The 24,694-nt window shown below is 39.6% G+C and overlaps 1 protein-coding gene across 1 annotated transcript in view; it reads left to right on the plus strand.

Moving 5' to 3' along the window:
• The window catches only part of LOC121864224 (complement factor H-like), an 82,544-nt gene extending 61,515 nt beyond the window's left edge, over positions 1 to 21,029 (plus strand). Inside the window, exons 21-30 of the mRNA XM_042363269.1 lie at positions 2,337 to 2,519; positions 3,020 to 3,202; positions 5,683 to 5,859; positions 8,240 to 8,422; positions 11,801 to 11,998; positions 12,467 to 12,661; positions 15,267 to 15,464; positions 17,138 to 17,326; positions 19,667 to 19,846; positions 20,451 to 21,029. Of these exons, the coding sequence (XP_042219203.1) occupies positions 2,337 to 2,519; positions 3,020 to 3,202; positions 5,683 to 5,859; positions 8,240 to 8,422; positions 11,801 to 11,998; positions 12,467 to 12,661; positions 15,267 to 15,464; positions 17,138 to 17,326; positions 19,667 to 19,846; positions 20,451 to 20,695 (1,931 nt within the window). The 3' untranslated portion in view covers positions 20,696 to 21,029. The remainder of the gene's footprint in view (positions 1 to 2,336; positions 2,520 to 3,019; positions 3,203 to 5,682; positions 5,860 to 8,239; positions 8,423 to 11,800; positions 11,999 to 12,466; positions 12,662 to 15,266; positions 15,465 to 17,137; positions 17,327 to 19,666; positions 19,847 to 20,450) is intronic.
• The last annotated feature ends 3,665 nt before the right edge of the window (positions 21,030 to 24,694 follow it).

Below are 24,694 nucleotides of genomic sequence, written 5' to 3' on the forward strand. Positions count from 1 at the left end.
ACACATTATCTCTACGGGATGTCTGTCCCAAAAAATTTTCGATCGCATAAGAAAATACAGATCATATGTTAGGTTAGGTGAGGGTATGATGAGTTATAAGGTTAGCTTAACATACATCAGTAAGGGGGGGTAGTAACTCAAAACTAGTGATTTATGATAGAAATGAAGATCTAAATCGTTCATAACACATCGGAAACCATCAGAAAAAACCATAGTCTGCACGTCTAAGCACAGGGATGACCAAAACTTAGAATTTACCCATCTAAACATCAAAATACCCATAAATTAATATAAATGATGATATATCCCAGTGGTTCATTAGTGAATCATCAAAACAATACCAGTACTATGTTGTCATGTTTACCTAGCATCAGGTACAGGTACTGTATTCTCAAAACAAAGTCCAGACAATGTAATTACTTCTAAATTTACTAGTATCTCCATCTAGTACTGATATAAAAAGTTAATGCACTGAAAAAAAGAGAAAGTCTACCAGGTAAGAGTACATGACAGCTGAGCTGGTGTGAACATTGGAGTTTTTATGACCAAAAGAACATAAGAATGGAGGAAACTGCAGAGGGCCTCTGGGCAGTCCCATTTAGATCTAACCCCTATTGCTCATATATATATCCATCCAACCTTTGTTTGAAGCTGCTCTTCACGGCACATTTCTTCACTTACAAAATGCCCATGACTTAGACCATATAAAAACACCCTTAAAACTTACCTGAACTTGGCATTTGGGGTCCTTTCTACTACCTGTGACTGCAGCGATGAGTTTGAAGGTAGCGACGTCATTTCAAATGGCGGTCCTGTTTCTAGAGAAATAAACTAATCTCGACTATTATAGCAGGACTTTAAAATTTTAATACAAATTATATATACTGTATCACTCTACGAACATGGCAGAGTTTATTTCTTGTGTTTACCCAGAACCATCAACTCGTCCATTGCAGCTAAACATAGCACTGTATTCTATATAATGAAAGAGCAGTGTGGGTTTTAGTACTGTATACTGTATAAGAGAAGAGCTGTGTGGGTTCAGAAGAAAAGGCAGGTGTATGAACCAGTTGATTGCAGTAATGGCATGAAAGGTTTTTAGTGAAGAAGAAAAGTTGTCTGATATTTATGATTCTAGAAAATGCATATTATACAAGAGATAGAAAAGTGATGGGCGAAGTCTAGAAAATGTTTGGAATAAATGGGAAATACTTAAATGCTGTCCAGAACCTTTATATGGAGGGTGAAGCAGGTGTCAGGATGTGTCGCTAATTGGGGGTCTTACCGTATTTTCACGGAACATAGAAGTACTTTAACGATATGCTTTGTCGCCATGATTGTTTAATATTTTCATGGAGAGGTGAAAGCAAGAGTGATGTAGAGGGGGTGTAAGTTTGGTGAATAATGAAATATGAAACAAATGGAAAGTGGGTTAACTGCTGTTTGTAGATGATGCACCTCTAGTGAATGATTCAGAAGAAGAGCTACAATTGTTAGCGGATGAGTTTAGAATAGGTTGTATGTGAAGAAATTTGATATAATAAATGTGAACAAAATTGGTATTGAAAATTTGAAGAAGGAAGACAGGTAAAAAATGGAGAAATTGGAGTGTTTCTGAACTGTAACAATGGATGCATGAGGATGAAACGATATGAATTGAACCACAATTACTGGAAGGAAAGAAATTAATACCTTCATGGAGAAATGTATGGAGAGGAAAAAGGAAATCAAAGAAGGAAAAGATAAGGATACTGTATTCAGGTGATCTGTTAAGTCAGCATTTTTATCTGGGTACGTACTGTATAAAGTAAAGCATGGACCCTGGTTCTAATTGGAAGGATCAGATTAGGGACGATTCTTTTAAGTTATACGTGGCTGATACGTGGTGAAATGAAAGATAATTAGACAGTTGAATAAATCTATGACATCGGTAACAATAAATGAACAAATGACATCGAATGGAGAGAAATTGTCAATGCTCATTTGTTTTATTTTTTCAATCACTCTGCATTAAATGGGAAAATGCTTAAATGTGGAAAAAGATTTCCTAAAACCTAGTTAGTATAGTAACTTAGGTATACAATAAAAGTATAAAACACTTACAAATAGTGTACAAGTATAGTACAGTATAGTATACTTTGGTGTTTAGTATAAGTATAGTATAGCTACTGTAGGTATTTAGTACAAGTACAGGTACAGTATAGTATAGGTAATTCACGTGGTGATAGCATTACAAAGCTGTCAATATCAGTGTATCTAAAACTTCTTAACCTGATCATTTAGGTATGTACTACAGATACAGTAATTTCCGTATGATGACAGCTTTATGCTATCAGTGTGTTTGTTGGAACCGGTGGTGATCAACGCCACCACAGACTGGGAGGACAACATGTGGACTGTAGGAGAGACGGTTAAAGCTACCTGTAAGGATGATTTATACTTCGCCATTCTTAAGTCTCAGACCCATCATGTCAAGTGCACAGACAGCGGCTGGTCCTCTGACCCGTACTGTCAACAAGGTGAGACAATTGATCCAGTTAGTGTTATAGAAAGCATTAATTCAGATTTTTGGAAGGGGCTAATGTAGACTGTTAGTGAAGGGATTAATTCAGACTGTTATTGAGGGGATCAATCTAGGCTGTCCTGGGAAATTAATCTTGATTGTGTCATGGAGGAGATCGATTCATATTTTGAAGGATAGACAATGAATCCATGTTGTGATCTGGAGGCTATTGATGGAAGAAATTAATCCAGAATGTTGAGAAGGGGATTTGGCCAGTTTATCTTCAAGGGTATTAATCCATATTTTCCTACAAGTTAATTCATAATGTGTCACGGTGCAATGGATGGGATAAATTCAGAAATTCATCAATGAGATGAATCCAGATTGTCATGGGGGGAGAAAATTAGTCAGGATTGTATTCTGAAGAGAATTGAGACAGATTATGGCCTGAGGGGTATTAACAAGGTTTATTTTGGGTAATATTGTCACAGTAGTGTTGATATTGTTCTTTATCAGTCTGCTTGGACACCCCATATGTGGCAAATGCGACAGTGAACTTGGAGGACAAGATGTGGGTAGTGGGTTCGGCGCCCATGGCCACCTGTAACTCACAACACATGTTCATCGCAGAGAAGTCTAACACAAAGCCGCTCCCCTGTACCAGTCAGGGCTGGCAACAGGTGACTGGTTGTGACAAAGGTGAGGATGATTAGTTAAGTTTATTTTAGTTGAAGTTCAGGGAAGAATGTCTTGCAGCTAAATCTGTATTGTGGTTGAAGGTCAGAAGTGAGAATGTTTTTTCTGTTAAAAGTTTATTGTACAGTAATTACAAATCAAATGTACCCTCGTCCTAACTAGCTTCAACCTAACCAATCCTAATCATTATGATTGGAGCCAATTAAGATTAACTGATTTTTCATTAAGCTTTGGGCAGGTTAGGGTCTATTACATCTAGCCTTTTAGGATTTGGGCTCCAGTTATCTACTTACTGTATATTTTTTGTCACGTTCATTTGATAGCCTTGGTTTTGTAGGGCTGCAGTGTAATGAATTTCTCAACATATCTTCTTTGAAGTACTGAAAGGAATTGATGTTATAGTTTTTCTTATACTGTATACAGTATTTTTTATGAGAAATGCTCTTATTTTCTCATGTTGGTAATTGTCAGAATGTTGTCCTTGAATTATTTTTACATTTTTACTTTTATCCTCTTTACCACTGATTGGCTCATTTGCCGCTTGGGTACTTTACTTTTATCCTCTTCACCACTGATGGGCTCGTTAGCCGCTTGGGCGATCGGTAGATATACATAACTTTCTTCATTTATTTTTACTCAGTTACATGCACACACCATCCTACATACATACAATACTGTGAAAAAAGTAAAAGCAATAATTGTCCTGAGGGCAAACATGTGGGGAATATATATTTCTTTGCACATGAGTTAGCTGGCTCAGTGAGAGAGCGGAAGGAGAGCGCAGAGTGTAGGGGTGGGGAGCGTTGCCCTGGAATCGGCGTCCCTGGTCCCAGCTGGTTTCCAGTGCTATGATGAAGCAGGGAGTGTATGCAAATGGTGACCGTGTTAGGCTTTCATTTCGTGTTTATTAACCTATTTGGCAATATAGTACAGTATTTTTTGTTGTAACTTATTGATTGGTATTATTTTTTTATTCCTTGCATTTCCTGGTACTATACAGTATAACAGTATACAGTATATTATTTTAGGAAAACTATGGCTACAGGAGGAAAATACACACAAAAGTTTTTTCTGAAATACTTCCTGCTAAAATAAGGGTTGCGTCTTATATGCTGTAAAATATGGTACTGTATTTTGGGTGTTTTTTATATCATTATTTCTCGTTTTTATACATTTAGTACATTCGCCGGAAGATACAGACAATCGGTTTTTTGGACAGGTGGTCCCCGTTTTAGTCCGGATCTTTGAGGGTTCACCGTAGTTTAGTTACTTGATTCACTTTCTTACAATGACTCACTTGAACCATCAGTGGAGACTTACAGCAACCTCACTCTTGGCGTATCATATGTCCCAATAAGATGAAAAAACTGCATTAATTGAGACTGAATGTGAAAAAGACCTAGGCATGTACGTTGACAATGAGCACAAGTTCTCGGGCCATTGCTAGAAGAAGGTGAATCAGGCAACTAAATCATTAGATCTTTAAGAAGGTCGTTCAGATATCTAGACGGCCGTTCCTCGTAACGATCTTCAAGAGTGAAGTGCTTCCTCGTCTGAGGTAATGTCAGCCCGTCTGGTCCCAGAGATTAGAGAGCCTGAACTTGCCTAGCTTATACTACAGACGGGCAAGGGGGGCCCTAATTGAGGTGTATAGGCATCTCAAAGGGCACTATTTAATCGAGTCACGGCTCAAGGTTGATGAAGCTGCTAGCCCAGAAAACTGTGAGGGGTAACTTTTTCGGAGTGAGAGTTGTGAACTCTTGGAACAATCTGCCAGGTAGTGTTGTGACGGCACCGAGTGTGAGCTCTTTCAAGACCAGACTTGATAAGCACTGGAGCGGGTTCAGGTACATTCAGGAACCAGTTCATGCCCAGTACTTGCCAAGATTGCATAACAGAGACGTGACCGATCACCCAAGTGGCTAACAAGCCGATCAGTGGTGAAGAGGATAAAGGTGAAAGTATAAAGTGATTCTTATAGAGTTACAGATAAATGAGCTTCTCTTATCTGGTTATGAGCATTCTTTTCCAGCTTGGTATCTCCAGGTGTCTCAGTGTATGCTCCCAAACCTCTACTGAAGATATTGCATTATTCAAATGTGTGTGAATTAGTCAGCATTTTTAGCATTTTAATAATATAGATTTTTTAATGATTTGAGAATATATAACTAATATGAGATGGTTTATCTCAATAAGAAGCTAGTAAATTCAAGAACTTTGTGTCTTCAACTATGACGATCACCAAACATGTGACAATGCTGTTATGGTGAAAGAACATGTTATAATGTGGTTGGTGGCAGCCAGGTTGTTAATATAGGGTCAGTTTCTTACTGCAACACAAGTTTTTCTAGCACACTAACCTGTTCATGAAAATTTTTTAAACATTGATGTTATGAGTATTACATACTTTTATTGCATTACTTTTACAAAACTGTCAAAATATTTCATGACCGGCTTTCAAAAATAATATTAATATGTCACAGTGTGTGAGAACCCGGAAGTAGAGGGTGCCATCATGAGTGGGCCATCAGAGATGTGGCCGGTGGGGGTCAGAGTTAATTTCACCTGCAGCTCAGGCTACTCCCTTATACCTTCCGGAGATACAGTCCAGCAAGTATTGTGTGCTGATGATGGGTGGAAGTCAGAGCCTTGTCAGAAACGTGAGTGCATTTTACTGGTTAACCTGGCATTGTTCAATATACAGCCACTAGAATTAGATATCTTAACCCCTTGTATATAATATTTTTATTTGCAGTTTTGGATGATACTTAACTTTAATTTCTGACACTTATTTTTAGGATATCTGTTTAACCCCTTTCATACTGTATGATAATCTATCCCTCAGAATACAGGTAGTACTGAGTCTCTTTAGTCAGATTATATGCACTCTGAGTACACTTACTGAGCATCTTGAGTGTGATTACCTAAACTTTTGGGGTATTATAATGTCCCTTGACTTTGACATAATAGCATCTATAGTTCCATGATGTGACTTTCCAGTTCAGTTATTTGAGGATTAAAATTGAATATGTTATGTAGCATCACATCATGAATACCTGCAACAGTGTCAATATTCAGTGACTTCCTACTTCATTTACTAGAGTTATCGGCCCTGTTTCACTTGAAAATTTTCCCGGGACACATAATATAACCTTCTGTGATTGTCTAGTTTTAAGGATTTTTTCTATCATTAGCAGTTGTATATTGAATTATTAAAAAATAAATAAAAAAATTAGTAAAATATTATAATTTAACATCAGATTTACTGCTAAATTATTTGCGTGTGCTTATTAAGATTCTTGTACTGTACCATCAAATTTAATAAAAAAAAATATTAAACAGATAAAATCAAATATCAAAACTTTTGGCAATATTTTGGGGGAATCCTTCATGTGTTTATGATAATCTTAGCCAATATGTCCAGGGACTGATGCTCGAACTGACACATTAATTAGTTTTCCATTTGGGATCATTACACATGATCATATCTTTGTCAAACCTTCTATTGACCTACATTATCTATTATATATACAGGTTGGTCCAATTAAAGTGAACCATGTTGAAAATGAAATAAAAATTCATGAAATGCACTGTGGGGTTATGATGTTTTGTTCACACTCAGGATGGGATGGAGAAAGGAAACTCACAATGTGCTCTCTGTATACATATTGTATTGGATGTACAATGCAGCTTGGTGCTGGGAAGGCATCATGGTTACAAGCGTGATGTAGAGAGAGCTGGTTAATGAGGATGCTTAGAGGAGGACCAGCTTGTGGGTCGCCATGCTCGCCGGCGGGAGCGAGGGCCGCCAGGCAGCGGCAGAGGAGGTGGTGTAGCTTGCTGCGGCTGTAGCTAGAAGAAGAGAGAGATAGGTCACCACGAGGTCAGGTCTTATATAGTGGAGGTAGGCGTGGCTTAGTAGTTGACCTCCGTCATGTAAGGCGACGCTGGTTGACCTAGACCACGAGGCATACACTGGGGAATTGGCGGGGTCGGCTACTCAGCGACAAACAACGTTTGTAAGGGAGGTATCCACTACAGCATAAAATCTGTATTTAAGCAGTTCGCAAGTTTCTGAAAACCTTTGAAAACAATCTTTATTAATGTTTGAAAGTTGTCATCAAAATTTGCACCCCTCTTCGCAATACACTGCTGCAGTCGTAGGCGACAGCTGTGCAATACTCTACGAAGCACATCTGGAGAAATGGCATCAACCTCCTGGCGAATTCTGGCCTTCAGGCAGACACGATACTGCACCGGCCAACGATCCAATGTCACTGAATCCAAGGCCATGCGCCACCAACTGCCACGGTGCCACCCCGATTCCTCCTCCCACTCAAACCCCTACCCAGTGTTACCAACCTAAAACTGGTTCACTTTAATTGGATCACCATGTGTGCATATATATATATATATATATTATATATATATATATATATATATATATATATATATATATATATATATATATATATATATATATATATATATATATATATATATATATATATATATATATATATACTGTATATATATATATATATATATATATATAAGATCACTACTTTGTGGAGGACCTGGGGTAGCTGCCTCATTTAGTACCTCATGAGAAAATTGGCATTGCCCATTCTCCTGGAGTTACGTACAGTACTGTATTTTGTGCCATATGTACGGAGAATTCTTATTCAGAGATCTAGATTGTGGTTCTGGATTTTTATGTAGAATGGCCTTATAGTCAGATGTGAACTACAGTATACTCCTTATTCCAACCGCTTTACAGAAAGTATTTCTAGGTAGCCTTTATGTCTAATAGTACTAATTTTTTAAGTACAGTATTGGTTACATCAAACAACTCCATGATTACCTATAACCGACAGACTAAGATAAATATTTAGCTTCATCAGTCAGATCTGTAAATACCAGTCCTTAGCGAACTGACAAGTGAGAGAGCTTATTGATCAGCATTTACTAAGGCAGTTTATGAACCGTCCTCAGTCACTATTCTGATTGCTTATGATTAATATGTTCCCTTCCCTCAAGTGTGTCAGCTTGAGCCGGAAGTGATTAATGCCACCACGGACTGGCAGGACGACCTCTGGCCTGTGGGCACAGCAGTCAATGCTGCGTGTGAAGGCGATCTCATCTTCGTTGGAGACAGATCCAACATCCGCCCGGTCTTCTGTACTGATACCGGCTGGGAGAATGAACCAGCCTGCGAGGAAAGTAAGACTAATTTCCCCTTGAAAGTTTGTTGTTGGATCGACTTACTATGCAATACTGTAGTCCTTTGCTCTGAAAAAAATGTATGTAGTACTACAGTTTTACCCCGCTTAACGCGCTTTCACTTAACGCGTTTTCGCATATACGCGGTGCCTTGCCAAAGCTGAACTTTCACTTAACGCGGGTTTTTCCACAGCTACGCGGTGAGTGTCCGGCTCAGATGCTATTTTTAGATTTTGACCACGCGCCACTCGCCACCCACCCGCCCACCTGCCTGCCTGCCTCTCCCTCCTCCTCCCTCCGCTTGGGTAAGCGGCGCGGTAAGGTTGCGCAGTGTGTGCCTTTGTTGCGTTATCACTGACGTCATATGACGTCTCGGACTGTGATTGGCCATGCAGCCCTACCCCCCTCTGCTGCTAGCTGTAATTGGCTTAAAGTATTATGACGTGACTACCCCGGGGAGGGAGGGAGGGAGGAGAGACGACGCTTGACCTAGCCGCGGCAGTTTCATCCCTCAAGGCCACGCCGGGTTAACGCGCATCCATTGTTCCGTAAAATGGCTTCCGCCGGACCACCACCCCCAGAGAGAAACCTTTCCTTACCTGGACCCAGCGGCACTAAACCAAAGAAGACACGACGTTCATTAAGCTACGAGCTGAAGTACCAAATTGTTCAAGATTTGGAGAAAGGAAGACGCCAAGTTGATCTCGCGCGCCAGCATGGCGTCAACGAATCTACGATTCGTACAATAAAGAAGGATGCAGCCAAGATAAAGGAGCACATGAAGATCACAAAGTCTGCAGGTGCTTCATCTATCAGGTATTGCCAGAACAGGGTGCTGGCAAAAGTGGAAACTTTGCTGGTGAGTTATTTGGTGCGTCAGGCGCGACGCAACATGGCGGTGGACACGCGCTCAGTGCAGGAGTACGCACGTGAGCTATACGCAGCAGTGACACGTAAACTGGGAATTGCAGAGCCCAAACCCTTCAATGCTTCCCATGGTTGGCTGCATAGGTTTAAGAGGAGGAACAAGGTCACCAACATCAGCATTGTTGGTGAGGAAGCGAGTGCTGACCGTGCGGCGGCTAGAGATTTTCCTCCGTTTTTACGTGAGATTATGGAGGAAGGACAGTACAGTGACGACCAGGTGTTTAACATGGACGAATCTGGTCTTTTCTGGAAAAAGTTACCTTCCAAGACCTTCGTTGTCCAGTCTGCGAGCAAGGTAAGGGGTCGGAAGATGCAGAAGGAACGCATCACCGTCCTGTTTACCACCAATGCCTCCGGTACCTGTAAACCAAAGTTATCGGTGATTCACAAAGCCCGCAAGCCGCACGCCTACAAGAATATGGACATGAACAAGCTTAATGTCCACTGGCTAACCGCACGTAAGGCGTGGATGTCCTCTTCTCTGTCCCTCTTCTGGTTTGACAACTTTTTTGTTCCTGACGTGCAGAAATTCTGCGAGCAACAGAATGTTCCTTTCAATATTTTGTTGCTCCTTGACAACGCACCTGGACACTCGCCCCTACTTATGGATCGTCACCCCAACGTAAAAGTGGTCTTCCTTCCTCCCAACACTACGTCATTAATCCAGCCCATGGACCAGGAGTTAATCTGCAATGTTAAAGCTGCATACTCGGCAAAGAAATTCAAGCTCCTGAACGACTCTACCAACACCAAGGATGAGTTGCGTAAGCTGGGTGACACCGACAGCGAGAGTAAAAGCGACGAGGACAAGGAACAAGAGGCGGCGACTCAAGAACTTCTCGTCAAACAATTTTGGAAGAAGTTTAACGTCAAACAAGCTGTAGACTTCTTGGTGGAGGCATGGGATCTGCTGTCTATTGCTACGATTCGTCACGCATGGAGACATGTGTTGCATGGCATACCAGGTGAGAGGAGGAGTGAACCTGTGACTGGTCAGGTTCAGACTGTTGCAGTAGCAGTGGACCTTGCCAGAGAAGCTGCGCTCAGTATTACAGCTGAAGGCTTCTCCGAGACCACCAACGAAGACATCATGGAGGTGATCAGAGATCCTGAAGTGACTGCCGACGAGATGTTGGAAGAAGAACCCGCCAGTGAAGAGGAGGAAGAAGGTGCGTCATTCTCCGAAGAACCTAGTTTAAGTCATAGTGATATTAAGTGTGTCATAGAGTTAACAGAAAAAATTAAGTCCATCGTTTCCCGCGACACTGACGATGAACGCCATGACGTCTTCCATACCCGACTGGTGCAGGCTATGGAGCCGTACATCACGGTGTATCATGACAACATCAAAGCCAGCCGTCAGCAAAGCATAACCGAGTTCTTCGCCCGCAACCCACCACAGCCAGCCCAAGCCAGTGATAGTGATAGTGAAGTTGATTTTGAGGGATTTGTCAGGGAAGCCATAACAACTGTAAGTGACAGTGATATTGATTCACCTAGTAATGGTGATTCACCTAGTAATGGTGATTCACCTGAGGGGCAGTAATCTGCCCTCTGCCTCGGAACCAGCCTCCATCCCCGTATGCCGACCCATCTCTTCTACTACCGTGAGTGTTCCTCAAAAATTTTCGTTTTTTAACCTATTCTTTATTTTTCCTATGTTAACCTTTATCTTTCCTAACCTAACCTCTTCTATATTACTTGTTTTTCATGCCACCATAAAGTTAAGATAGAATTTTTACTACAACATAGTTATTTGTCGTCAAAAAGTGGAGTTTGGGGGTCGGGCTGGGTTCTATTGGAATTAATCCCATATGTTCTGTTATTCACTTAACGCGGTTTTCACTTAACGCGGGACCCTCTGGGTTCAATTGACCGCGTTAAGTGGGGTACAACTGTATATTAATAAATGAATGAAAAAGGGGGATTCATTAGACATGGACCTATAAATAAACTAAAATTGGGAAAATAGAATAAATATAACAAATTATAAAAGTAGTAATAAAAATGAATTAAGATGAATATGATACTTTTAAAATGTTAAATATGATTAAGTAATGTTTTGTATATAAAAAGAAAAACAAGTTAAGAAAGGGCCATTTCCTATGTATATTAAAAATATATACAGTAATTACCAAAATATTAACACATAGTTCAATTGAATAAATATCAACACATGCTTAGTTAGTACAATACAGTATGCTTTTACCCATAACAGAGAGTTCTCTCTCTCATAATGTTTTAATTATTAAAATAGTGTAGTGTAATTACTAACATTGTTATGTGCTTAAAGACCTTCGTTGCTGAAGCACAGTAAAAACATTATAACCTTGACCCATATTTGAATGGTTTTCTACTGTATTTACTAATAGTTCTGGTAAGTAAAGTGAACAGATTATTCATCAGTTCACATAGATGCAAAGATAATTACCTATGATCGTTTCTTTCCAGAAATACCAAGTGTATTGTGCAGTTTGCAACCACAGGTGGGCAATGCTAGCACCACCTGGGATAACATTACCTGGTGGGTGGGTGGGGTTATAACAGCCACCTGTGACCACCTCCACTACTTCCTCAACGGCTCCACAAAGGAGACACAACTCACATGCACCACCCAAGGCTGGGAAAACATAACCGGCTGTGAGAAAAGTAAACATCTTTGATTTTGAAAGGTTGATGCATTTAATGTTCATTTTAGCTGGAAATGAAATTGTTCATCTGTAGGTAAAAAAAGAAAACCACTTTGCTTCTCAAAGATTTGTAAGTACGTAATATTATCATCTTAATTGGATGTGTGGGCACACATCTGACCATTCTTGAGAAACGAAAGCCTTTTCATCTTGGACTATTATAGATCTATGTATTATTTTCGTCCAGATTAAGAAAAGCTTCTAACTGGCTTACTTAATTTTGACTAAGTTGGCTTTGGAATTAGAATGAGACTTTATTAACAAGATATGTTCTTCAAACTCAAGTTATGTGAGAAATAAGTCACAATTCCTAAACTGAGCCTTTTTTTTATACACCACTGAATACATTAATGAATGGTATACTGTATTACTGATAAAAGAGTGATATATCACTTCAGCACACTACATTATTAATTGCACATACCAGTCCTCAGTGTAGCATGTAATGAGGAGCCATTGGTGGTGAATGCCACTACCACCTGGGTGAACAGAACCTGGTGGGTGGGGGAGGAGATCAACATCACATGTAACTCAGATCACAAGTTCATCCCTGAGGACACTTACAACCAGCTGATGGAGTGTAGTGAGGACGGTTGGGACAACATGACTGGCTGCCAGGAATGTGAGTACCATGTAGTGCTTGTCATATGTCAGCGAAGAGTGTAATAAGCACAGTATTGCTTCAATTATCTAATGAGAATCCATCCAGCACACTCTGGATGTCTCGGGGGCTATTGACCTAATTGTAGTAAGCTTGATAACTTTTCTGTTTTTCAATGTTATTTTTGTTAATGATGAATGAGACGGTTGGTAGTAGTAGAAATTACTAATGGAATTGCACCAAAATTTCTGAGATACTGTTTGCATGATACTAAACAAGAAAATGGAAACGATGGACCCTGGCATATTAAGCAGAAAGAACTTATTTTGATATCAGGTAGTGTACCAATGAAAGCATTTTCTTGAAGAGGCATGGTGTAGTTTTATGTTATTTATGGACGTCAGACAATAATCGACTCTTGCACTAAAACACATATTTCTTGTTCACTGCCATCCTCTACATGCAAGAATGGATAACTTGCGTTAAGACAAGAAACAACCTGCACAGAACACCTACTACATACTGTACTTAAAATACAAAATGGCTACTTTTTCACTCATTGGAGATGAGCAATAAGTATACGAACATACAGTTCACTTAGAATCTAAAGCTACATGTAAATAACTTATAGTGAATACAAATTGGAAAGCAAGCTGGTAAGGCACCACTGCCAGCAGAAACCAAGTCGTGTTATAGGTGCCACAGAGACTTTTAATTTTATTTTGTTTGTGTTCTTTCTCAAGGACTGAAACTGTGCCTACAATACACCATTCACAGGGAGATACAGTGTACACAGTGATAGCACAAAGAGACATAGTCGTTGATGAGAACAGGAATAGGAAGTATAAAGAAATAATAGTTAAAAAAAAATAATCAACAAGCTTGGCTATCCTAAAAGGCATTCTATTATCGCCCGAAAGAAAGTTTTATTTTATTTTTCTGTGTTTCTAAAGGACTGAGTGGGTGTATAAAATCCGTTATTCATAGCAAAATGCAGTGTACATAGAGAGAGCACATAAATACTGACAAATTGCCAAAGTGAATGAAAAAAAAGAGAAGAATACAGAAGACAACTCTAAAGGCAACTGGGGAGGTTAAAACCAGCAGAGGGCAGCTAAGTACTGTTTTTTTCTTAATTTTTAAATAAGTGTAGATCTATGCACAGTCTGCACCCCCCCCCCACCACCACCACCCACACACACACACAACAGCAACAACCATGAAGAGTATGATATGTGATTACTGCAGGGGGGCGACGGATATAGATGGTACAGGCCAGACCAATGCAACGTTTAGGACGATGCAAGTTGCCGTAAAGCATGAAGGCTGTTGCTGGTATTGCCCTGACTGCATAGTCAAGGTGAAAGAGGCGATTGCAAGCCATAGTGGAATGAGTTCCCTAAGGACGAAAATAGATGAAGCTGGATCCTTGCTGGTTGCCAAACTAGAACAAGTTGGGAAAGAAATCCTTGCTAAGACTGAGGAAGTAGCCGAGGAGTTATGCTGAGGCCACGGGAGGTGGCGGAGAGTAATGCAGGATCAGAACAGGTTCTACAGCAGCTAGGGACTCTGAAAAAGTGTGTCGAAGAAATAACAATTAGCGGACATACTGTTAGGGGAGAGGAGGAACAACGGGAACGTTTCCAGAGCAGGAACAGTATATTAGTTTTGGGAGTCCCTGAGAGCCAGGCAGAGGAACTGAGAGTAGGATAACACATGATAAGATGCAGTTTAAGAATATTTGTACAGAGGTTCTAAAGATGCCATCAACTCCTCAGGATGTGAGGAGGCCAGGACAAAAGCAGAGGGATAAGCCTCGCCCCCTCAGGATCACACTAGTGAGTGAGGAGGAGAAATAGGAGGTTATTCGGCAGGCAAAAAACTTAGCAAGGAACGAGGCATCTCGCAGTGTATTCATTCACCCAGATCACACGGTAATGCAGAGGCAACAGCACAAGAAGCTCATGCAGGGCTTGAAGCAGAGGAGGGAGGAGTCGAGGAGGAACGGGGATGGGTGTACATGGGTTATATTCAGGGGGGGGATAGTGGAAGCAAGTGTGCCTATACAGAGCCAGGGGGCAGCAGCACACCCTCCACCCGCTCTACCCCCCACCCGGGAGGTGGCACCAGTTCTGCCTACCAGCAGGAAGGAGGCGAGCGCCGTGTAAACAATGACATTTCCAACCACACCCTGCAAAATACAGTGTACTTATGAAATGCTGCAGCTTCTGAGAATGGGGGGGGGGTGGAGTTACTACTTAGAGCAGAGACGTTACCGGGAACAAATTCCGGCTTAAATATCATGTACAGTACACTAATACTGACAGGCACGCAGCTTGTCCGCGCCGCTTCCCGCGTAAATTCAGGAGTGTATTGCCCTGAATGTATTGCGTAACTAATAATTGACGCATCTGGACAGGTGCCGCGTAAATGATCAACCGCGTATAAAAAATCCGCGTAAACCGAGACTATACTATAATAGATGATTATTACTCTCTCAAAAACAGTTTTTCATTAAAATGCTTCTCCTTAGTTCATCCATATGGTTTAGGGAGATCTTTCACTATGTGACCTAGAAGTTGCAGGCTGATATCTTTTAAAGAATTTTTGTTTATACCATTTACAGATAATATAGGTGAAAACTGCTATGTACCACCTGTCATAGAAAATGGAAACAGCGCCTGGGTGAACCGGACATGGCTCGTGAGGGAGACTGTGGTAGCTACCTGCTCCCCTCAGCATATATTTGTTGCAGAAAATGCAACAGAGCGCCATGTTGTATGCACTGACTATGGCTGGGAGAATGTAACTGCATGTGAGAAAGGTGAGATGTTCCAGTATTCCTGCAAATGTATGAAAACTAAATGTATTTCCTTTCCACTCTTACAAGTTCTTTCAGTAAATTTTTACACCCCATGATCTAACAAATTAATGCGATATTCTCAAAAATTAATCATTTTCGACGGAAATGTTACTAGGAAAGGTTTTTAGAAACGACGAGATATACCTAGAACTGGATCCAAAAATAGTGTGGGACATTATGGGCAGCAGAATGGACGTCACATCGAACAAAACCTTGTATAGTATTTTCATGGCGTGGGTATGTCCACTTTTTTGGAGTGAGAGTTGTGAACTCTTGGGACAATCTACCAGAAAGTGTTGTGATGGCACCGAGTGTGAGCTCTTTCATGACAAGACTTGACCAACACTGGAGCAGGTTCAGGTACATTCAGGAGCCGGTGCATGCCCAGTACTTGCCAACAGTGCCTAACAGAGACGTGACCGATCGCCCAAGCTGCTAACGAGCCGATCAGTGGTGAAGTGCTTCCCCATCTGGAGTACTGTCACCCCATCTGGTCCCCGAGATATGCTAGGGACTGTCAGTTGGTTGAAAATGTTCAAAGGAGGGCCACCAGACTGGTGCCTGCACTTCGGCACCTCAGCTACCCTGAGAGAGTGGAGCGCCTGAACTTGCCTAGCTTATACTAGAGACGGGCAAGGGGTGACCTAATTGAGGTGTATAAGCATCTCAGGGGGCACTACTCAGTCAAGTGTCCTTACTTGGAGATGGCGGACGCTCGTCCCACAAGGGGTCACAGATCAAGATTGAAGAAGCCGCAAGTCCAGAAAACCGTGAGGGCAAACTTTTTCGGAGTGAGGGTTGTAAACTCTTGGAACAATCTACCAGAGAGTGTTGTGACGGCACCGAGTGTGAGCTCTTTCATGACAAGACTTGACCAACACTGGAGCGGGTTCAGGTACATTCAGGAGCCGGTGCATGCCCAGTACTTGCCAACAGTGCGTGACAGAGACGTGACCGATCGCCCGGGCGGCTAGCGAGCCGATCTTTTTGTGAAGAAGATAAATGAAAAGGAAAAGTAATCAGAGACGTGACCGTTCGCCTAGCGACTAACAAGCCGATCAGTGGCGAAGAGAATAAAAGTATAAAAGTAAAAAAAGTAAAAGTAAATCTCTATCTTGTTTTTCGGTTTGAGATTCGAACCATTGTCTCATTATCTCCCTATGCCCTTTTTAGTTTTCTTCCCCATATAAACCATGTGAGCTTCAAATCTTCGCATATTCTTTTCAGTGTTTTGCTGTAAAAATCAAAATTTCATCCGAAAGTGAAGTTTGAAGTACAAACGTCCATCCTAGTGTGATATTGTGAACTTCAGACTTGCATCCCAATGTGATATTGTGGCTTACCCTGTATAGACTTTCATCATAATGTGATTTTATGAACTATGAACTTTAACCCCAGTTTAATGTGAACTCAAATTTACTTTTTTTTTTCACCTAAACCTAAAATCTAACCTAATATACCTGTACAGTGCTGTAGTTCAGTTGTGTCATTGTTGAGATTTTCTATGATGGGTTTTATCTCCATTCTCCAACACTTACTACCTCTTATTTTTTAAATCTTGTGCTACAGTGACTGTTACTAACTTGGGAAATTCTTTGTGTAATTTTTTTTTTAAAGAAGTTGGTATGTTGCAGTATGTGAAGGAGAACCGACTGTAGAAGGAGCCACTACAGACTGGTCATTGTCAGGGGTGTGGATGGTGGGAACCATTGTTAATGCCACCTGTATCTCAGGCCACTACTTAATACCCTCTGGCGACCAAGTGCAGATCATACAGTGTACTGATGATGGCTGGGATAATGGCACAACAGCCTGTATGGAAGGTGAGAATGTGCTTGTTATTTGCATTTTGAAAGAAGAAACATGTAATCGTCGGATTCCCTGACATGATTGTTAAGAAAATCAGATGTTTTTTACCAAATAATCCTAATCATACTTTGTTGACTGTTTATTGTCTCATAGAGTAAACATTTCATTCATCTAACTTTAATGGCATCTTTTATGGCTAGCCACCCATCACTATACCCTTTCTACTCTAACCTGGCCATAAGCCCCATCTATAGCTACAAATAGCTGATTGGTTCCCCTGAGTGTCTTACCTCCCCCCGGACTGCACTTGTACAATTGCGTATTTATATTTATCTTTTCTGATAAATATTAAAAATTTTCTAACATTCTCTTTGAAGTGCTAATGCCTTGAAATCATTTCCATTTTCATAGTTCAGATAATTATTTAACATTACTTTATAGGCAAGGGGGGCCTAATAGAGGTGTACAGTACTGTATAAACATCTCAAAGGGCACTATTCAGTCGAGTACCCTTACCTGGAGCTGGTGGACGTTCGCCCCACAAAGAGTCACAGCTCAAGGTTGAAGAAGCCACAAGCCCAGAAAACTGTGAGGTGTAACTTTTTCGGAGTGAGAGTTGTGAATTCTTGGAACAATCTGCCAGAGAGTGTTGTGATAGCACATAGTGTGAGCTCTTTCAAGACCAGACTTGACAAGCACTGGAGCAGGTTCAGATACATTCAGGAGCCAGCGCATGCCCAATACTTGCCAACAGTGCGTAACAGAGACTTGACCGATTGCCCAAGCGGCTAACGAGCTGATCAGTGGTGAAGAGCACAAAAAGTGAAAAAAGTAGATAATAACAGGTCTACTTACCAATTGTGAACACATTTAGTTTAAATTTTCTATGAACCAATCAGCTATTTGTCCCGTATAGAAAAGGGGCATGGTTTACGAGCCAGATTAGTGTGGATATATTACAGGCAGCTTGAGTATATGTGTAATGTATACCATCACCCTGAGAATGGGGAGTACAGTATATACAAGTTTTCTCACAGTCAGTACAGAGCAGCGATCTGAATGAGCACACTATCACACTTCATCTTTCCGTTAAGATTTTCCATATTAGAAAGTTTATAAGGTTAGTACTGTTGTGGGGTATGTTATGTTTGGGTTCACACTCAGGATGGGATGAAAAAGGAAACTCACAATGTGCTCTCTGTATACATGTTGTATTGGATGTACAATGCAGCTTGGTGCTGGGAAGTGGCAGCGTGGTTACAAGCGTGATGTAGAGAGAAGCTGGTTGGTGAGGATGCTCAGAGAAGGACAGCTTGTGGGTCGCCATGCTCGCCGGCGGGAGTGAGGACCGCCAGGCAGTGGCGGAGGAGGAGGAGGAGGTGTTGCTCGCTGGTTGGTGTAGGTAGAAAAGAGAGTGGTCACCACGAGGTCAGGTCTTTTATAGCGGAGGTAGGCGTGGGTATATAGTTGACCCCCGCTCCGTGGGCGGCGCTGGTTGACCTAGACCACGAGGCATACACTGGGGGAATTCGCGGGGTCGGCTACTCAGCGACAAACAGCGTTTGTAGGGGAGAAATCCACTACACTGTATCCTTGTACCTTGCCATGGTGATAACATTAAAAGTACGTACTGTACCATCTCTCTTTTCTCCACTGCCTTCACACACTCAGGTTACCTAGTGAAGGATGGCTGGCCATTTATACATAAGTTATTTTAACATCCCATTTTATGGCCAAACCTAGAACTTAGCCGCTCAGAAATTCTCCCTCCTTCTGTGTGTTAGTGAGAAGGATTGCCAGAGCTGGAAAATCAGATTGAACCTAAACGGAGGGGCGAGCTTATATCCACATTATACTGTACTTAAGCCACCTAACTTATGACTTTGCCAGAAAATGCAATATCAATTTATCATTCCTTCAGTTTCTTATAAGAAATAAATATATTTTTCTTTAGTCACAAGAGTGTTAATTTCTTTAGTTTGTGCAAGAGTGTAACAAGAAAAATGAATGTTAAGATTTATATTTTTGGGTCTGGTAATACGTATTACAGAATATGTCATCCAGATTCCCATCCATTATTCATTACAGTTATTCTCTCTACCATATTTATGAGACCCATGTATTCAAAATTTGGCAAGTGGTTCTAAAATGTAGGATTGAATTTTTACCTTGCTTTGAAATGATGCGCTATATTCAACAAAAGCATTTTTGAGTTAATCCAAGAAGGTAAGTAGTGATGGACCAAGGAGAATTAAAGATCACCCAAAGTATTTTGATCTTCAGTAAAGTCTCATAGAAAAGTTGGTTGTTATCATGTACATTTAACCAACCTCAATCATTTACCACTATCCTAGGGTGTGTAGATAAGCCCGACTTTGGTAATGTTACCTCAAACTGGGTAGCAAAGGCATGGAAGACAAATGAGAATGTGACGGTCTCCTGCCCTGACCAACATTTTACCAGAGACAGATTGGAAAACACAAGCTTCACATGCACCTCAGATGGCTGGGTGATTGACTATCCTTGCATTAAAGGTGAGTTAAAATGTATAGCATGTTACTTTGTACTTAATGGTATGTGTTGTTGTGGATTATTGAGTGTATGATATTACTTGATAGTGTGTGATGTTGTGGGTTCTTGAAGGAGTAAGATATTACTCAAGGTTTTGCAGTACAGTACTGTATTATGGTTATTGTACAGTACATGTATACTAATTACTGGGGGGGGGGGGGTATGTGTGTTATGGCCTCTAGTTCTTGTTCTAAATCTCCAATAATTAATTAGTTTTCCTGAACTAACATTTTCTTCTAAACGATTTAAGCTAAAACTTCTCACATTTTATGTTCTCAACCAATTGTTGTTGATGTATGGTTATGACATTTTGCCAAAGTTGGTTATTGGTACTTTACAAAAGTAGGTGGGAATTATACACACAGCCAAGACATCCATTGTAAACAGTATCTAGTTTTATTTTACCTGCTTTTTGGCAACTTTAGGATTTAAGACATCATCTTCATTTAGGTTAGTAGTGAGAGCTCACAAGTAATACTTTTAAGAGAAAGTACAGTATGTATGATGATGACACACACACACACACACACATACATGTTCTTTCATTTGTGCATGTGTTTTTGTCAGCCTGTGAAGGAAATCCAAGTGTGGTGAATGCTAACGTGAGCTGGGTAGAAGGGATATGGCTGGAAGGGGAGAAGGTAACTGCCATTTGTAATGAACAACACCACGTCCACTGGGGCACTATCTCCTATACTATCCCCTGTACCAGTGAGGGCTGGGATAACTCCACCACCTGTGTTTTCTGTAAGTATATATACAATATCGTACAGTTATTTTCTCATAAAAAGAATGCTTGCCTCAGTAAGTAAATAAATATCAAATTTTCAAAGTATTCCAGATCAGGTAAAGTAGATCAAAATTATGAGCTACAGTATTTTCAAACGTATAATATTGTTTTTTTACGATGACAGTTGTCTCGAGTAACCTCATACATTTATGTTGTACAATAATTCTTCATAAATTCTCCATTTGACAGCAGGAGTTAATATGCTAGACTTGGATTCTTAGTTTATAATTGAATGAATTCCTTTTATTAATTTTTACATTGACATTAAATAAAAAAGTGAATACCTGTATAGTAATGTGGGGTGGGTTGGTTGCAAGCGTTGAGTAGAGAGAGCTGGTTGGTGAGGATGCTCAGAGGAGGACAGCTTGTGGGTCGCCATGCTTGCCGTCGGGAGCGAGGGCTGCCAGGCAGCGGCGGAGGAGGTGGTGTTGCTTGCTGGTTGGTGTAGGTAGAAAAGAGAGAGTGGTCACCACGAGGTCAGGTCTTAAATAGCGGAGGTAGGCGTGGCTTAGTAGTTGACCTCTGTCGTGTAAGGCGGCGCTGGTTGACCCAGACCACGAGGCATACACTGGGGAATTCACGGGGTCGGCTACTCAGCGACAAAAGCATTTGTAGGGGAGAAATCCACTACAGTAATTTCATTATGCAATCAAATTCAGTGATTTTTTTTTAAACATACTATGCATACTTAATTCAACAAATAGACAGTATAATTTAAATTTTCAATTAATTTCAGTCCTTTAATTATTATTTAATGTAACAATCAATCAAGCAAGATGCTATTCTCCTGTCTTAGGGTTGGCAACCGTGGCTCTCCCTTCCTAACGTTTTGGGGATATCTTTACTAATTCTCCCACATTTTACTTCTATTTGAGGACCCAGATTTTAATTTCATTCATTCATAATAGTCTCTGCCCATCCCTAGCCTCCTACACTCAGTTTTACCCATTAAAATCAAAACTATTTTCCCCTCCTGTCTGAATATATAACCAAAATACCTGTCTCTAATTTTTCATCTTTTCTTGCTTTTCATATGATTTTAATAATATGTTTGACTTACCTTCAGCATTTTCTTGTAGCACCACATTATGAAGGTCTCGCCTCCGACTGGTGTGTTTGAGCGTCCACACCTCAGACCCGTAGAATAAAACTGATCATACGTTACATTTCAGTAGTATTTTCCTTTAACCAAAATTAAAATCTAATTTTAACAGGACTTTAAGATTATTGAATGTTGTATACAGTACAGTACTGTATTTTCTTGACTGTTTTAATTTCTATGTCAAGCATCGCAGATTTTACACCTGTTTAAATTTCTTGTTGCCCACTAAAATTTTACTTTTGGATATATTATTTAATTAAGAAATAACCATTACATCCGTTTTTACTGGGTCAACTCTTTTAAGTTGATAGACTCCACTTTTTTCATGAATGTGTTGAATTGTTTTTTGTAATGCCTTATTACTACTTTTACTTAACTACCCATTGTTCAGTATACTGTACTGTACATTTACATTGCTACCCAACTTTGCTGTATGAGAATATATTCGCTTCTCATACTTTTCACCACTATAATATGTGGTGATATTCTTCATCAATTTTGTTATTTGAACATGTCCATCTTACTTCACTTAATCATAAAATGCTCCACTGCAACCTTTCCATATACAGTACTGTATCTGTAAATATTTGCATACTTTCTGCCTTCATAATTGAATGAAAGTCAACAGAGTAATTAAATTTTGCAAATGAATTTATGGTCTTTAATGTTTTATAATTAAGAAATGAAAAGTACAGTACATTTAACAGTTAAATTAATTAATCTCTTAATACTATATACTACAATACAGTATACCATATCATAATTTAAGTATTATAAAACTTTTCTATATTTTTAACTCTACATTATGTGACTTCCTTTCAGGATATTTGTTACCAGTTTTGCCTGCTGATCCTTGAAGTTTAAATCTAAGTAATTTGTCAAAGAATATCTTACAAGATTTATCCATTTGATATACTGTATTAATGTGTCACTAACACTTCTCTCACTGCAGCTTGATGTGCCAGACAACATAATACTGTATTAATTTGTCCTTTTGTTTCTAATTTACTTAACCTTACCCATATGTTTCATGCTTCTCAGAATTTCTCTCTCTATCTTTTCTCTCTTGGGTTTTGGAAGGAATGGAGGATGTGTTCTCATGTGGATAGACTCTTATGGATATTATTTTATGTTGATGTGGATGAGATCTTGTGGATGGAAGCTGATGTGAACAGCTAAAAAAACAACATCATACACTTCATCCAAAGTTCTAAATGTAAATGAATTAAAAAAAAAGATTAGTAGGTCACTCACATACAAACTTGGAAAACATTGTCTCTTTTTGGTTGTACATTTATGTGACAACATAGTCCTTGAAGTACGTATACCACTGAAATGGATGAATAAAACTTTCCTACGAAAGTGCATGTAAAATAAAATATCTGCCTCTCTATCTCGACATTACCACCCAACAACTTCCAAGGGACAAATATCCTCACTCCTACGTTCAAAGTGAACCTAACCTAACCAAATGTAAAAGCTAACCATCATCCTTCCCACACCTATCATCACATCCCACACTGATATACTGTCTGCTCATGTTTGGAACTTCTTTTTTTAATGTTGCCATATCTGTACAGTACAGTACTCTCTCTTGTGCATTATTAAGTCGTGTATCTCCCTTCAAATTAAAATTTTCATCTCCACCTGGAAAATTTTTAAATTCTAAGAGCATTTTCCTTGAGGCTATACAAACACTTTACAAGAAATTTTACATTGACAAATATAATGTCCCACACCTTTACATACACTGCATGTATCCAATAGTGCATCAAATGAAGCAATGCATTTAAAGGGCTCCATTATGTTGTCATTTCACACCATCCTTCATCCACAGGATAGACTGAACTGACTCCTTGATTATTGTTTTTAAGTAACGAAAAATAATAATACTGTAAATGAAAAGAGACGTGACCGATCGCCCAAGCGGCTAACAAGCCGATCAGTGGCGAAGAGGATAAAAGTAAAAAAGTAAAAGTAAATGATTGTTTACTGTGAAAGCTTGAATGTGTACATTGAATTTTAATTAAGTTGTTGACTATTGAGTGTATGACTGAATCCTGTTAAAATATGTAATTGTTTACTGTGAGTTCTTGGATTTAAGTTCTTTTTGTAACTACTGTACTGTAATAATGTTTAATATATTTTTCATGAGGTTGTGCATTGTGAATCTTGTTTATTAATAGAATTATTTACTCTGAATAATAGGATGAGTCATTTATATACAGTACAGAGTGTATACAGAAATGTTTGCAATCTTGGATGCAAATCTTGTTTAAATATAAAAAAATTAACAGTTAATCTTGTTTAATTAATATTATAATATAATCTCTTAAAATTTGTTTTGTATCATAAATTGATTTTCGAAAAATCTGCTTTTTATTATTTTCCTATTTGTACATACTGTACATCAATATACAGTAACTCACAAAAGTATCTGTCCATACTCTGTGTGAAACATTATGAGACCACAGATGATAGATATTAGGACATGTATTTAGTATACTTTGTTATATATATATTAACAAGTAATGCAATCTGTATTTAATTTGGCATCATTAATATGATGTTTGATTTCCAAACGTAGTGGGATCAGTATGACACAGAGCCACGCATACCAACCCTCCCAGGACATCACGAGTTGTATGTAGCCTTTCGAAAGTCATCGGACCCATCCTGGCAGATACTCTTTTGAGATACTGTACAGTTCCTTGATGTCCAAGTTATACAGGAAAATGTATGGCTCACTGTTTTGGTTGCTATGATCCTTCACATAATTTGTTGCTACTGTATATCGTTTAAAGAAAGAGATTAGGCTCATACCAAACTGCAATTACTGGATTCTCAAAAACTCCTATAGTGGTTACCTTTACAAAAGCAATCTTGTAATTCCACGTCCGGACATCTCCCAGATCTCCA

Source organism: Homarus americanus, unplaced genomic scaffold (assembly GCF_018991925.1).
Source record: "Homarus americanus isolate GMGI-L3 unplaced genomic scaffold, GMGI_Hamer_2.0 scaffold26351, whole genome shotgun sequence".
NCBI lineage: Eukaryota > Metazoa > Arthropoda > Malacostraca > Decapoda > Nephropidae > Homarus > Homarus americanus.